The sequence below is a fragment of the Staurois parvus genome, unplaced genomic scaffold, assembly GCF_062004578.1.
Source record: "Staurois parvus isolate SC_StPar_1 unplaced genomic scaffold, SC_StPar_1.0 ptg000531l, whole genome shotgun sequence".
Lineage (NCBI taxonomy): Eukaryota > Metazoa > Chordata > Amphibia > Anura > Ranidae > Staurois > Staurois parvus.
Window position 1 is genome coordinate 1,462,250 of NW_028318327.1, and position 17,290 is coordinate 1,479,539.

General features: G+C 40.8%; 1 protein-coding gene across 2 annotated transcripts in view; it reads right to left on the reverse strand.

The window, feature by feature from the left end:
* Nucleotides 1-5,247: 5,247 nt before the first annotated feature.
* The window catches only part of KCNS3 (potassium voltage-gated channel modifier subfamily S member 3), a 144,168-nt gene continuing 132,125 nt past the window's right edge, over nucleotides 5,248-17,290 (reverse strand). For both annotated transcript variants that reach the window (XM_089690553.1, XM_089690554.1), the window contains one exon: nucleotides 5,248-15,517. In XM_089690553.1, the coding sequence (XP_089546679.1) occupies nucleotides 14,005-15,471 (1,467 nt within the window). In that variant the 5' untranslated portion in view covers nucleotides 15,472-15,517 and the 3' untranslated portion in view covers nucleotides 5,248-14,004. The remainder of the gene's footprint in view (nucleotides 15,518-17,290) is intronic.

Consider the following 17,290-nt stretch of genomic DNA (forward strand, 5'->3'; position numbering starts at 1 on the left):
CTTTCTTTCCATACAGAATGAGCACATCCTCTGGGTGTTCTTGACATCTGCTATTGGGGTTCCTTGGAGACCCCTTGCATGCACTCTCCTGGACTGGCATTATGCAAGAATCTTCTTGTATCCACAGAAAGATTCACTCAACTTTCACCCATTTTTCTAACTGAATGTAGAAAATGGATCAAAGTTGTGTATATTTTGGCTGCAAACACTAATGAATATCCCCTTAAAGTGGAAGTCCAGCCTATTTCTAACTAAGCTTAAACCTGCTCCCACCCCCTTCTACATCCTATTCTAACTACCTTGTGAAAGGAAGATGCATATACTTACCTATTCTCAGAGCGGTGATCAGATAACATGCCTTCCTCATTGGCTGGCTTCAGGGGAAAGGAGAGATCACCAACAATGGCTGAAATGCCTGTGCAGTGATGTCTCCCCTAGGCTTACTATGGGGCATCCTGTTGTCCCATTGCAGATTGCAAATGTTGTCTGTTTGCCTGCACTGGATCACATGGTACCGAGATCCATTGCGATTTCAGTCCATTGAAATAAATGGACTGAACATTGCACCGCACTGAATCACACAGGAACGTGGATGGATTAAGGTGTGAACTGGACCTCAATGTCAATGGTCTACTGATGCCAGTGTAACACTTTGTACACTTTATGCTGTTTTGTGTGTGTGTGTAGTTTTTGTTTTACAGAAATGGTTGTCCCTTTTCTGAGATTACATTGGGTTCTATTATGCAGTCAAATTGTGGAAAATAAGTGTTAATCTCTTAATGGGAAAACATTAACAAATATAACCTTTTGTGAAAGTCAGTATACAGGTACCCCTCAAGCTTCTTAAACATTTGCATCTGGCAAGTGGTTAAAGAGCTGAAACAACAGTGAGACCCAAGAGTTGAGGCTGTCAGCTAGTACTTAGCAAGCACACCTCTTCACAGTAGTATATATTGTTAGCTGAGAATTCAATAATTGTTTGCTCAATCACTATTGATCCCAAAGTAGAGTTCTCCAAATTGGGTTTTTAAAAACGTACCGAATCTCTCCAAGTTAGGCCCTCTTCAGATTGTTCAGCATTGCTGCACATGCATTCCCAAACTTTGTATATTGTTGCATGCACAGCTGTGTTCTGGTACATTAAGGCCTCATGTACACAGACGTTTGCAGACATTTTATAAATGTAACATAAAATGTCCAGTGCTTTCCTGTGGCCTGAGAGCTGCAGCTGGCACGTCCAGCCTGTCATACATGCGAATGGCTGTCCATGGATATAGTTAAGTAAACACCAATGCAAGAGTAGTATTTTTTTTCATGGATTACATCTGCCTGGAATTTAACTTAAATTGTCCACAACATTATATTTTGACCTTCTGGTAGTGATGCAACATATAAAGCTGTACCAGGAACATTGACAGATAACCATCACAAAGATCTAGTCTGTGAAGACCAATAATAATTACTCTTTAACTCTATCATCGTCAGCCCTGTATCCTTGTAATGAAGATGGATTGAATGGCATCTCCGAAGCTAAATAAATCAATAGCAGCTTAGGACCGTATGCAACTAAGAAAAAACTTTTCTTCAGATAAAAATCTGCAATAAACATTATATAACTGAGCTTTTGAAGTGCTCTTTTTTAATGCGAATTGCTACAAGACGATTAATAAATGCGTAGAAATCAGTTCACAACAGCTGAGGGAAACTTTGTAATCAAGGCAATTTTTAGATGAAGAAATTTTCATTGCAATGGTTTGTTGGGCAACCGAAACACACAGAAGTATGGCATCATCTGAGAAAGTTCTCACTGCCTGCTTTAAAATGTTAACACTATTTCTTGTTCATATGGTACATTCAAAAGTAGAATGATGACAAATATGCACTTTATCATTTTACTGTTCATTACTGAATTTTTTTTCACCTTGCAGGGCTGGAGATGGTTTACAGACCATGGAAAGATAACCAAACTTTGAATACCTCTGTGTTTATTACAAGGTGGAGTTCTGTTATCAGGGAAAGTAAAGGACCGTACACACGGGCCGAATATCGAGCCGTATTGGCCGGTTCAACAGGAACTGGTCAACATTTGGCCCATGTGTATGGCTTCCGATCAGTGCTCTCAGCCAATGGCTGAGAGCACTGACCGGTGTGTTCTGTAGAGGGGGTGTCCCCCCTGTTAGAACTCAATAGCACAGCGGTGGAGATCGCTATACTACCACCACTTGTGTTAGTACAGTGATCTGTCAGGTTGCTGCTGACTTTTAATATAAGAGCACTTACCTGTCCAGGGATCATGCAATGTCCTCACCCGAGCTGATTCTTCAATCGGCTTTGGGTGCTGGTGCCAGTATCTTCAGTAAGGGAACCCAGAAGTGAAGACTTGCAGCTTCACAGACAGTATTATACTGTGTATGCATGAAGTGCGCTGCACTTTGTGAATAGGCTGCAGTCTTCTGGGACTTGTGAAGTGTTAGGAGGGGGGCCGAACTTCCGTGGCGATTTGATCCGTAACAGGGAGCGGGTACCTGTCAAAACCAAGTTACCTGCTCCCACCTCCCCCTCAAAAAGTGCCAAATGTGGCACTGGAGGGGGGAAGCAAACAGAACTTCTACTTTTTGGGTGGAGTTCTGCTTCAAGACACTAAGACACAGAATTCAGAAGTCTAGCAAAAAAACTTCACCACCGGAGTCCCTGAATTTAATCGGAGGCCAGTGAGTGGCTCCACCAGTTGCTAAGCAAGGTCCTCTTACTTGCTGAGCTTTACAGCTCCACAGAGGGGCAGTAGAAGTGTACTTCCTGAACCTTGTACTGATTATTTTTCTTTCTCCCAACATCACCAATCGGAAGGTCTAAGGTAAGTTTGAATCTAATTCGTGGCAGCAAGAAATTTGTTTAGTGCTGGTGTTGATTTTACACTTTTAGACCTTCTGTGTTTGAGAGGGGACAATGAGGGTGTTTCAGCAACATTAGCAGATGTGTTCCAGGATCATCTGATTACAGAGGGCAACGGGGGTTGGGGTGTCCTGGATCGCTATAACAATGTCTGGAGGATAAACAGAACCACTCACCAAGCACATTGTGCATCTCAAGGTTTATTGCTGGATTTGAACATCAAAGTTTTATTAGACAGTATTATTCTTGCCCAAGACCCACTTGCAGTCAGTGACTGGACATTAGGAAGGCCGCAGAAAATTGAGGAGGTTATCCCTGTGCTCCTCACTCCCATGCCAGTACAAAGCAGTAGAAGCCTGATGGAGCTGACCCCTATTTCCCAGTGTGCATGCTGCTGTGTGTTCTGGGTGATGATAGTAAGACACTTAGGCTGCATTCACACATGGGCGTTTTGAATCGTAGGCAGAATTTCGGCGATTCTGCCCACGATTTCAAAATGCTCTGCTAAAATGATAAATCGCAAAACCGCGTTTTCAGGTTCTATTTATTTTAATGGCACCTGAAAACGTGGTGTGGTTCTGCCGCGATTGTCATGCAATAAATCACACTGCAATTGCAGCAAACCACATAGCATGAAGTATGTCACCCAAAAGAAGATCAGGAACTTGATTTGTGTGAGGCGGCTTGCCACAATAGCAGCACGATTTATCGTGCGACAATCGCGGGAGAACTGCACAGCATTTTCAAGTGCCATTAAAATGAAGGGCACCTGAACACGCGGTTCTGTAATTTTGTCATTTTAGCAAAGTGTTTTGAAATTGCTGGCAGAATTTTGGCAATTCTGCCCACAATTCAAAACGCCCATGTGTGAATGCTGCCTTAAAGTACTGTTACATAAAGAAGGCTTTAATGATTTTCAATGAACACAACTGGATTCCATGGTGCATCTGTATCTAACTATAGTTCTACTATGAAGTAGGTATAAATCCTATCTGAAAGACATTTATTTTGGATTCCATGGTGCATCTATATCTAACTATAGTTCTACTGTGAAGTAGGTATAAATCCTATCTGAAAGACATTTATTTTGCTAAAGCAATGCATATTATAAACAACTGCCATTTATTTAAAAAAAAAAATGGCCACAAGTTTTCTGCCAGTGACAACAGTGGACTATGCATGTTTTGAAACAGCCACCTATCTCTATCAGAAGACTGTGTGACAGGGTGTCAACACAGAAGTAACACAGGGAGCCAAGAGTGCTGTCACCTTTTTCAGGAATTGTAGGACCACCAGGTATTTTGTTAACACCTTGTCACACCTATAAGGACTTGTAAATGCTGGAAAGTCCTGATCATTGTGGTTATCACATTGATCGCATGATTGGTAGCCCATTGCATCAGTTCCAAGTTGTAAACAGAGACCAGGAGCTGTTGATGACAGCTGGGTCCCTTTGCTGGGAGTGCACTCTCAATATGGAACAGGCCACATGGATTCAAATAAGTGCCCCCCACCATATTGTTGCATAGATGCGTTAAACGGGCAGTAACAGATTAAATGAAATCTGCAGATAATACTAAAAAGTACGTTTTCAAATAACATACACATTAAACTTTTTGTGACATTTTAGTAATTGGATTTTTTGCTTGGGAAGTTCGGAGGGGTTGGGAGTGGGGGGCCTCTACTTTCCTCCACAACAATGATCCAAGTTTCAGTTTATCTACTTTCTGCTCTTCTTCAGGGATCCAATCTTCTTCAGGCCCTTCAACATCTACAATAGTAAACAACTTAAAAGGATATCATTTAAGAACATTTAAGAAAAGTAAGCCTTTTTGTGGAAGAAAAAAACTCATGTTTTACATACTTCAACAGGTACCTGAGGAACAGTTAATAAATGAAGACATGTGCCTGGCAACTTCTTCTCTGCAGAATGATAGCTGGTCTGAACCCAGAAAAAGAATCAACTTTCAAAATGCGCTTGTAGTCCGTGCTGTGTCATTTTGCATGATGTGCTGGAGATGAGTACAACATTTTGTGTAATGTCTAGCCCTATACAACATCTTACCTGCACTCCCATTATAAGGAAAACAGTTAAGGACTCAAAATGCTGCAGATTTAATGTGTGTAAAGGCGCATTAACCTCCTCGGTGGTCTGATTCTTTCCGATTTTTTGTGCTGAAAGCGGTACCATTTTTTTGCATGGAAATATGTATTTTTTTATTGTAGGCTGTAGTTTTTAGGAATAACTCACTGAAATCTGTCCGAACAAGAGTCTAGTAAACATTCCGGATATGATAAAACTTGAAACACAAAATCATAAATTATAATTTAATAAATAATCATAAAAAATAATAATATAATAATAATAAATTTAATTCAATAATATAATCACTGAAATTTGAAATACAGAGGCAAATTCGCACATCGCTGAGCAAAGTCGCAAAATCGTTTTCAGTGTCTGATGACGAATTTCCCCACGAATCATTATCACTCAATTCTGCAAGTGGTTCTGATTTACTATCACTGTCCTAAAACCGCTTTTGACGTAAAGGGACACTTTTTGGACGCCATGGACTTTTCTCAGTTTCCAGGCAGAAAGAACAGTCAAAATGCAGACAGGGCACAGGACAAAGCAGTAGGGACAAAATATATGTGAAATGCATTGAAACAGCAATGACAGCAAAAATTAAATTTTTTAAAAATTTAAAATTTCCCGCCCGTACGTCGCGACGTCACAGGGACCGGAACACGGAAGTCGGATGCCGGCATCGGCCTGAGGAGATGGCCGGGGACGCTGCAGGGGACACATTGCTGGAGCGAAGGACAAGGTAAGTGCTGCAGGGACCCCTTGAGTAACGCCACATGGAAAGCCTGAGTGTAGCTCGGGGTTACCGCTCTTGGTATTGAAATTTTACCCCGAGCTACACTCGGGAAACCCGCTAAGGAGGTTAAAGTGTGTAAACGCATATACTGTATACCTACATGCATAAAGTTACTAGAAGAATTGAATGTGTTTAAATGTCTATGCAAGTAAAAGTAGGCGCGTACTTTACGCAGGATCTTCTGCTAGCTCTGTCAGCAAGAACCAGCGATCCATGCAGAAAATATGCACACATCCATGTCAAGCCCTAAAAGTTACATTCAGTGATTTTTAGCGCTTATTAAAAATCTATCGCCTTGACTTTTGTAACTCCCTCCTCATTGGCCTACCTCATCGCAGGCTATCCCCTCTGCAGTCTATTGTGAATGCTGCTGCTAGACTCATTCACCTTACTAACCATTCTGTATCCGCCACCCCTCTCTGCCAATCCCTCCACTGGCTTCCCATTGCCCAATGAATAAAATTCAAAACATTAGCAATAACATATAAAGCCATTTATAACTCTGCCCCACATTAAATCATCAAACTTGTCTCCAAATATCACCCAAACCGTACTCTCTGCTCCTCGCATGACCTCCTACTCTCTATCTCCCTTGTCTCCTCCTCCCATGCTCATCTCCAGGACTTCTCCAGAGCTTCCCGCATCCTCTGGAACTCTCTACCCCAATTTATCAGACTATAGCCTACTCTGCTCACTTTTAGGCAATTTCTGAAAACCTCTCTCTTCAAGGAAGCCTATCCTGCCTTCGGCTACTCAATAGCCTCTCCCTCTTAGATTGTAAGATCCAAGGAGCAGGGCCCTCCTAACCCTCTTGTACTGAACTGTATTGCTGCTGTATTGTCTCCTGCTATATTGTAAAGCGCTGAGCAAATTGTTGGCGCTATATAAATCCTGTATAATAATAATAATTAAAAACATCTTGCTTTGATACCAAAAACTCTTTTAAAAATAATTTTCACAGTCAAATAAAAGTCATGAGACATTTCTAAGCTCAAAGTTAAAACCACGATGACCCAGATCTAATATTCTTATTGAAACAGGAAATTTTTATTAGATTCCTCGGTTTCGTATAACACATGCTGCCCCGCATTCACAATTGGTGTTGTTTTACAATGCATACTGCACATGCCAAGACAAAATCATCCTTAATTATTTTTCACAATATGTTAACAAACTCCTAATTAACAACAAACAAGAAATGGCCCAATGAGTTTATAACATACAGTAAATTATGATAAGACCACAGTGCATACACCATGCCATATTCAAAAGTCCCTATGAAATGGACAGACTGACCTTAAAGATATGATACTCTTCTTTGCTTTAGAAGAGCTCCACTCACCTGTTTCCTATTAACAATGTTTGGTGTATGCTTAACTGCATAGTGCCTGGCAAATGGGTGGCTCTGTAGACCCACGCAAGATGGTGCTATGGACCAAGAGGTAGGGTTCCTATATTCCTAAGAAGTGACAGCTTGTGTCTAATTGTTTTGAGCTCTCTCTATTCTCACTGCGGAAAATTTGGAGTTTGGGTGATACCTCTTAGTGGCTAACTTAAATTAATAAAGATACATATTTAGATCTCTTCTTCAAGTTTTATACATGAAAATATATAAGGCCTTAAGAAGGAATCCAAGTTAATATGAAAGCTTACATCTTTAATAACTTAAGTTGGCCAATAAATGGTATCACCTAAACTCCAAACTTTCTGCATTAGTCAATGACTAACATGGTACAATACCCTACTCAGGGGCGGACTGACCATTTGGGCTCTCGGGCACTGCCCGTGGGCCCGGGGTCAGTAAGGGGCCCCATGAGATGCCCCTGGTATCTTTCATAGGCATTTTTGAGTATGGTTTGAGTGTGAGTGAGGACACAGGGGCCCCATGAGTTGTCAGTCCACCCCTGACCCTACTACTCTACTGTCAATAAAAGTCTGTTTCCAAGGTACCTAGAATTGCCTACTGATACCTTCACTGGGCTAGGTCTTGAAGTCGATATAAATGCAGCTATGCACGTGGTGTTTTTCTGAGCATCCTTATATATATATAGTCTCCTACCTAGGATAACCAAAAGACTATGTATCCTATGTTATACTGGTTCACTGTCTATATTTGTCACATCAGTTTTTCTATGGCCCACCCATGCTCCCGAAACATTAGTAATGAATAAACTCTATCTAAGGCCTCTATCTTCCTCATTTCAAAGTAATAAGCAGCCATGTTCATTGTATGCCGGAACATTAAATGTCTTAAAAGGAGTTACATTTTTCTATTTTTTAATTGTAAACAGAGATGGGAAATGAGATTTCTCCTGGTGAAGCTGGAGTCTGGAGCCTGGGTGGGGGCCCAAGAGAGGTACTTACCTGCAGGCTGGATCTGGAAAGGGGGATCTCTCTGTCTCATTGTTCCCAGAGAAAGGACAGCCTGTGGAGCAGGGAAGGAGCCAGCCCAATGTAAGGCCAACAGCCAGCCACCAACCCACCAAGCTCACAGGAGAGACTGAATGAGTAATCTTACACCCCCTAGCCTGGATAGGGGGAGAGGGCAGCCAGGTGGAAAACCAAACTGGCTTCTCAACTGGGACTGCTTTGCTAAGTGGCAGCTTCTGTATCCCCTTGCCCAGGGATACCCTCAGGCAGCTGGGTGAAGAGGAGGATTCATCTGAGATGGCACACCAGAAAGCTGGAGAGCTTTTCAAAGAGGAGACTTTCTTTCTTTGTGTCCATTGACTTGTATGTTTGCTTAGGAGTTCATCCTCGCAGGTCACAGTTCCTTGGGCATTCCATACACCCCTCAGCACCATCCAAGTTCAATACCCTTAATAAAACTACAAAACAGGCTCAAGAACTGTTTACTGTCTCCAGTGTGCAAGTGTGGAAGTAAATATGTGTTGCCTGGCTGTACAGAACTATAGGGGGACCCAAAACTCAGCGATTCCTAAAGGGGTAGTGTTATACATGCAGGAAGTGGGTGGAACATTTAATGATCTCTGCTATTAATTGAATGTAGACTGCCACAAAACACCAATCCAAGTTTCATTCTTTATGGGGTCACCAAGTCTATAACAGTCAGGAATGTGTTAAGGGGTGTATATAATGTTTGAAAAATTCATAAAGTGGTTCTAAAGGCAGAAGGTTTTTTTATGGTAAAGCATTCTATACTCTGTGCAGCCCCAATCCAGTACATTCTTATACTTATCTGAGCCCAAGAGCAGCAGTTCTCCCTTCTCACTTGACAGAGAGGCCACAGCGATAGCCATTGGCTCCTGCTACTATCAATCACAGCCCATGAGGAGAGAGGGTGGGGGGACAGGGCTTAGACATGCTGTGTGTTAAAGGACACACAGAGCACGCTCTGGGTCAAGCCCACATGATTGCAAAAATGCAGCTTTCTATAGGGTATTCAGCAAGGAGGAGGATCCAGGAGCACCGACAGGGGACCCAAGAAGAGTAGGATCAGGGCTGCTCTGTGTGAATAAGTATAACATTTTGGTGATTTTTAAAAACATAGGTTTACAATCACTTTAAACTTAGAACATGTGTGCAACTATTTCTCCTCCTCAACATGTTGTAACTGAGCAGGTCTGAACTGATAAAAAATAGCCTGGCTTCCATAATGTCATATGGGCTTCCCCTTATGTAACCAGATATATCCTGATCCCATAAACTGGTCCCCTGCTGAGTCAGATGAAAATGGAAATGGTTGTTACATTCATATGTGACAATTGTGCCTGTTTCATTTTTTTTTCCCGCCATACAGGTCTATTCAGGTTTGTCAGACCAAATGCAGTAAGTTTGCATCCAGGTCGGCTTTTGTGATCCTGAATGGACGTAAACGGATATGAATACAAACACATACATTTACATCTGGTCATTCATAGGGGTTACAAGAGTCTATTTTATCTCCATCACAGGATTCTGTTCTGATCTAACTCAGCAGGGGATTATTCTATGGATCCCCTGCTCAGACTGCACAGAGGCACCCATGTGAAAGGGGCCTAAAGCCTCTGACAGCAATAAAACAAAAGACAGAATCCTACCTTTTCCTGCTTTATCCAAAAATTTTGAAAAGTTAGAAGTTACATTATATTATACTAAAACTTACAAAATAAAAAGAGAAATATTTACTTTCCATAACCTTCTCTTTTGCAAAACATTATCTATTACAAAATGAAGGGTCTCCATTAAGGAATATAACCAATTAGAAAATTGGAATCTCTTTCGCAGCAGCCCCAAAGCATTTAACAATCTGCCCCTCTCTCGCTATAACTATAATGTCATGTTTTATTCTGTGATTTTATATAGGCATGGTGACGTAAAGCAAAAAGTAATTAAAGAGTGTTAAAAAAAATGTTTTTTATATGTATGGCATTTCTGCAATATGGCTCTACCGAAAGTCTTACATACTTGTTGCTGGTAACTAGTTGGAGGTGTTAGTATCAATGGGATGAGCTTGAAACCTGAAAATTTGAAAAAAAAAACCCAGCAAGGACAGCTAATATGTTTCTGTATTCAATTATTCTGTTTAAAGTGAGAAAGTCAACTTCCTATTGAGAAGCTATCCGATTTTTATTCCAGTTGTATGTGGATATTGGTAGGTAGTATGATCAACCAGCGTCTTATATATTTCACAAACTTTAGCTTCAAGTATAGGTGCACATACTTAAAGCCCCTTCAAGAGCCTGTACTTCGTGTAGTGTCGAGGCTTGTCTCCCCCCCTCCTTCCCCACGTACATCCCTATTGGCTGGGGAGGCAGCCCATCATACTGATGGACCAATAAGAGCGAATTTGAATGAGAGATGCTGCAGGTATGTTCACTTTAAGCCTGTTTTAAGCTCTCCTTTTTTATGTGTCTCTTTTAGGGCTGGCTCACACCAGATGCTTTTCAGTGCTTTTTTAAGCTGCATACAGAATGCATGCAGTGTTTGCCATGTATTCCAATGGCCCTAGTTCACACCAGTGCCCATCATTTCCAGTGCTTTCAACAAAACAACAACCTGCTGCATTTTTTGGTCTGGAATGCATCAAAATGTGTGCAAATGCACTAGAATGCACATTGTCCTAATGAAAATGAAGATTTTTGAAGTGCCAAAATAAAAAAAAGGAACAAAATGCACTGGAATGCATTGCATGTAAATGCTTATGAAAATAAATTCGTAACATTGAAATTGTGGTGTGAACAAGCCCTTGGTGAAAAAGGAAGGGTTATCATGAAATACCAGTTCTTCATTACTTTGAAAAAGTGCAGTCTGACTACATTAGCAGTGCATTCCCTAAGACAATAAAAAGAAAGACTTCCCGAAACAAGGCCATTCGGGAAAATCTACAGTTTTCCGGCACGCACATGAGAAATGAGCGTAAAGGGCTTGAAGTGCAACTAAAACAAATATGATTGCTATTTAACAAACTATTTTTAGTTTTTTTTTCCATAGAAAAATATGTACAAATATAAAACAGAGGCAAAATATTTAGTCTGTCAAAACAAAAAGCATGTCCTGCAATAATAGTTCAGCAGCAATACATTACTAAAATATGGTAAAGGCATACCCTGAGAAATAAGTGCTACAAAGACCAAAACAATGGTCAGTGGGGATCTTATTTAAAGAGATTCTATCATTTTTACATCATCTTGCTTGTCAGTTAGTTTGATCCAAGTAATTACATTTTGTTATATATTGTGGTTGTCGTAAATGTCACAGCATCCTTGTTTAAGAGTCTGGTATATAGTGTTCATGCCTGAGCATGAAATGACATCTTTCTTGCAATCAACCAGGGCAATAAATAAATAAAAAACTGTCATGATATTAACCTTACTAAAGTAACCTCAAACTATAACAGTGGAGCCTACTACTTCTTGACTGATATCTATGTTGGTATCTCCAGACTTGGCTTCAGCACATCTCTGGAAAGCCTGAATTGTTTAAATAAATACTATATTTGTATACTTTTCCACGTCATTTTCTGGCTTCTTAACTGGTCCCTGGGGCTCTGGAACTACATAACTGGATACAAAGGCAAATTCCTGCTCATGCCCCAACTCTCACAAATGTGGAATATACATGAGCAGTCTGGGAGGCTCCAAGAACACCATGCTTTCGGTTACCAAATGCACCTGCTAGTATCATAGGTAATTTTGGAAAGGTGCTGTCATTGCTCATGTTCTAGCACAGCTTTACTTACGAACAGCAAGATGAGGGAGGAGTTCTGCCACAGAAAGGAGCCATAATAGCGTGTTGCTGTTTGTATATCACCCCACAATAAAGGGCCAGTTTCATAGATTAATTAGGTGGAACAGACAGGCTGGGTAACAGCTTAGTTTGCATCAAGGAGAAGTATCTTTGCTAAAAGAATTGAGAATTAGAAGGCAGACATGTGTAGACAGGTGTGTTGGGGATAGGAGGTCCCAAAAGGGAAACTATATACCAGACTCAATAAAACGAGGCAGCTTTGGAAAGAGTCATTTTTGTTCAGTATATTATATCACAAAATGTCATTTTTAAATGTCACTTATTCACTAAATATTTTAGAAGTGATGGTCCTTTCTGAAAGGAAGCTCCACCAATAGCTGACATTTCAGGACTGGGTTGAAGCATACTATAGCACACAGCGGTTACTTAGGTCTCTTAGACACTAAGGGGTTTACTTACTAAAGCTGGAGAGTCCAAAATCAGACTCCCTTCTGCATAGAAACCAATCAGCTTCCAGGTTTCATTGCCAACGCTTCATTGAACAAGCTGAGGTTAGAAGCTGATTGGTTTCTATGCAGAAGGGAGTCTGATTTTGGACTCTCCAGCTTTAGTAAATAAACCCCTATAGGCCTGATCTCCCATTGGAGCCCATGGCCCAATTTTTTACACAGTTGCAGTCAGTGATCTTTTGGCATTATGTTTGAAAGACAACTGTATATAGGCAGGATTATGTAGACAACAGGTACCACACAAACAGTAGACAAGTACATCTTAAGGCTGGTACACATGGGCCGAATATTGGCTAGTTTCGGTCAGTTCAACAGAAACAGGCTGACATTCAGTCCGTGTGTACAGCAGCCTGACAGAAACCGATCTAAGGCCAGGCTTTTGTCAAAGGGGCATACTGAAAAACCAGCACAAGGTCAGCGCTGGCAGCCAATGGCTGTATGTGCTGATCAGTGTGTTCTGGTGGAGAATGGGGAGCTTGGACAGTCCCCTTGTCAGAACACCATAGCTTAGGAGATCGCCACACTAACATTGCTTACTATGTACAGTGACCTCTCGTTTTTTTTTTTTTCTTTCAGCCCCCTGGTTTGAATGGAAAAAAATGTCCCATGTGTACGAGGAATGCCTCAGCTAAACTGCTCAGCTTTCATATAGGCAGGCCAGTGTTTACAACCTGAACAATTGTGACATAAGTTTGGCTGTCAATTCCTATAAACTAACCTGATGCAGACCCAGTGCATCAATTTATGCATGCTGGACAACAACTGCTATACAATCAGCCACTCTGGAGGCTGCATCTACTGTGCAGGGTCATGGAGACATTGCTGAGCTCACTAGGTACTTGATTGTTCATGTAGCAGACCATCAATGGCCCAATGGAAATGTGCAGGTATTACTTAAAATGAATCTGTGCTTTGCACAAAAAGTGCAATAGGTCCACTTTAAGGCAGATCTCCACATACACATACACCTATATTCCTTTCTCTTTTCCACCTCTGTGTTCAGTCATCAAAGTGGAGGCAAAGCCCATAGAAGCTACAAGCCACCAGAGCCATAGCTTACACTGGGCTATGGACTCCCTGTGTGATGGAGATGATTGGCATATCACTTTACCATGGAGTGAGTGACCTACTCCTCCATACCCAGAAGTACTTTGACTTTCAGCAATGAATGGAGTGGAGGAAGAGTTATACCATAAGTATATGCTGATGTAGGAGGGTTTAAAGCAAATCTGTTGCTTTGTCCTGGATGAGTCTTACCCTTTGCCCCAATGAATTCTACATAGACATGGATGGCAACCTTGTTGCCCATAATTAAGACAGCTGTGCACACATTTTTGGGGTGTAATAAGTACATGGCCAAAGCCATAGGAAAGTGTAAACAGCCAGCATACTATGTTATAGTAAGCTGTCTTCTAACCTGCACTGAATTATCAGTTCTGTGTGGACTTAACTAACATAATTCAAATGAGGAGGTAGCAATCGGTGATGATGATAAATTATAACAAGCATGGCAAAGGACAGACCCATATTTGTCATTTAAATGTGGCAATATAAGCATCATCAAGTTCTTGGATACTAGAGGCATCTGTGGAGTCATTACTTGCAATAATCCCAACAGACGAGAGACTTGAGATGAAGGAATTCATCCTTCTTGCATATATATCTCTTATATTGAAATATGGAAGGTCGTTAAACTTTTCTTTTTGTTCATCTTCATTGCAGCCATCTACATCTATTGCTTTCTGCTTTTGATAGTATTTAGAAAATTTGTTAAAAATGATTGTTATTGGAAGAGCAACTACTAGTATACCACAAATAATGCAAACACTACCCACAAGCTTTCCATATAGTGTAACAGGGTGAGTGTCTCCATAGCCAACTGTAGTCATGCTAATGGTGGCCCACCACCAGCAGGTAGGGATGCTCTCAAGAGGGGATAATTTATCATCTTTTTCGAGATAATAAACCAAGACTGAGAATATTGAAATCCCAACGGCCAAAAATAGGAGTAGAAGCCCAACTTCATGGTAGCTGTGTCTTAAAGTGGCTCCTAAAGACCTCAACCCAACAGAGTGTCTTGCAAGTTTAAGAATCCGAAAAATTCTCATCAGTCGCAGGATCTGGACCACCTTTCCCATGTTCTCAATGCCTTCATTCTCTTCATCCTGGCTGTCCAGAACCAGGGTGGCATAAAAAGGAATTATAGACACAAAATCTATGATATTCATGGGGTTCTTCCAAAACTTCTTCTGAGAAGGAGCTACACAGAGTCGGAGAACAAGTTCTGTAGTAAACCAAACAATGCATACAATTTCCACCACTGCAAGAACTGGATCTTCAAGTTCTCGATCATTGTTATCTAACTTTTGGAATTCTGGCATGCTATGGATGCACATGGCTACTATTGATGTTAAGACCACACTTAAAGAAGAAATAGCAAAAAGCTTTGCTGTTAAAGAAAAAGCAGGGTTTTCCAGACGGATCCATACTTTTCTGCGAAAGTTCCCATACTTTAAGGAATCAAACATCTCCAGTTCCTTCTCAAAAACAGAGGACTGATCAGAGGAAGAGCCCACACTAATGGCATCACTCTTCTGATCCCAGTCCTTTTCTGCAATAATTTCCTTTTTTTCCTGATATTTGTTGCTACAACAAGAATCAATAAATAGTTCATTAATACCCCAGTATTCGATTTCTTGGCAAAATGAAAACACACACAGCTCTTCCATGAAGTGGAGTTTCCCTGTGTAATAAAAGTTCAAGATATATCTAAATAGAGAAGGGTTCCTGTCAAAGTAATATTCTTTGTCAGTAACATTATAGTCATCACAGAGTTCAAGTATGGCTTCTTCTGAATGGCAATTGAGTAGTTTCCCCAGTCTTGTGTGAGGAAATCTTAATAAAGTCCTTTGGGCTACTGACTGCTTAAAGCCCCCAACGTTTAGCTTCACTACCTCCTCATCACCTTTATTTCGGTGGAAGAATTCTCCATACACCATCTTGACAGCTTGTGTTGTACAGTAAACCGGAAAGACTACATTTCGCCTAGGGAAAGGAAAGGTCCATTAGATCATGCGTGATCATAACAACATTATCAAAATAAAATACTTATACAGTATATACTAATACTGTAGCTGCTGACTTTTAATAATAGGACACTTACCTTGTCTCTTCACTGGTCTTTGGATCCCCGGAGCTGGAAAGTTTACTTTGAGAAACTGGCTGTGACTGCTGCACAGCCGGTTTCCCACTGTGACTGTGAATGGTCCTGCAGTCTTCTGGGACATGTGATGTGTCCCAGAAGGCTTCAGGGGAAGGTGGGAGTCGAACATCTGCTCAGATCACTGCAGCAACCAGAGTGGGAGTGGGAGCCAGTATCTGTCAATACCAGGTACCTGCTCCCCCCAAAAAAAATATAGTGCCAAAACTTAAAGAGGAAGGGGGAGGAGAAAGCAGACAGGTGGAATTTACCTTTTTGGGTGAAGTTCTACTTTAAGTCCTTTTTATTAAGGGTCAGCTCACCAGGTGATTTTAGCTGTAGAGGAGAATCTGGGGGGGGGGGTTCTTAATTTTAGCAGTAGGATCTCCCCATCATAGTCGGTTCCATGAATCACTAACCAGCAAGTGAGACAGAGACTAGCTAGTTATGTGGAGGTTGGGGGAACTGAAATTTTAGTTTCATTTTTCTCTGTTCATCTGCCTATATTTCTCACATTTCAGTTCTGTGTAACATACTATATGAAAGCCATTTAAATGAATTTATGTTTCCATAAAGGCTTCTGTAAATCTGTACACTACCGTTTTTTCCAATGTTTAAATGACACTCGGGACCCTTTCACACACCATTTTTCATGCACATTATTGCATATGTTTTTGCTTGCATTCACACAAAGGCTGCTCAGGGGTTAGGGTGCTCCTATTCATTTTTATTGAACCTGAACTCATGGAAAAAAGGTTTAGATATTCGAGGTAGATTGCGTTAGTACACTCATATCTGAAGGCCCAGAACAGCAGGGCTGGGGCCTTAGCTTAAAGCAGAACTCTCAGCCAACATGGAATATTTTTAATCCTTATGCTGCTAGCATTAGTAAATAAATAAGTAAATCAGTATATCATATTTACTTGTTTTAATCTTTTGTTTACATTTCTTCAGTTACTTTCTGGTGTCCTTGCCAAGACAAATTATGTCATACATCCCAGAAATCTTCAGGAGGAGAGGAGGAGTTTTCTCAGCTATACACACCTCCTGTCTGCATGCCTGAGCTATAGGCAGATGGATTCCAAAAAATAAATGCTATGTGAATGATCTGTCTTTACTCAACATGGCCATGACCAGAAATGCTGGGGGGGGGGGGTTCAAAGTGATATCTAAAGAATAATAAAGAATGGAGCTATGGGTGGATGGGGAAGTTTGCTTTGAATATTAAAATGAATTAAATAGTGTTTTTGGTTTGTGGTGTTCAGATGCAGCGTAGTTCCGCTTTTATAACCCTTCCACTATCACTGCTAGCTTGAGGACACGCAAATTGAGATCCTAATGGTTCAGAGGTCCATGCATCCCTCATGCATTTGCCTTCTGCCACACCACAGTTAGTATAAGACCTTAGAGTTTTGTAAACCCTAATAAAGTATCTTATTAGGTCCCTTTTATTCTGTTAAATATGCCATTAAAAACGGTTGTTTTAGCTACTTGATAGTCCAGCGATCTAAATACTAATATACTATAGCATCCCGTAAGTTAACAGATAGTTCTATTAAGAAGAAACTCTAATGCATTATGAAACAAGATTCCCCACCCTTTTCAGAGAATAAATAAAG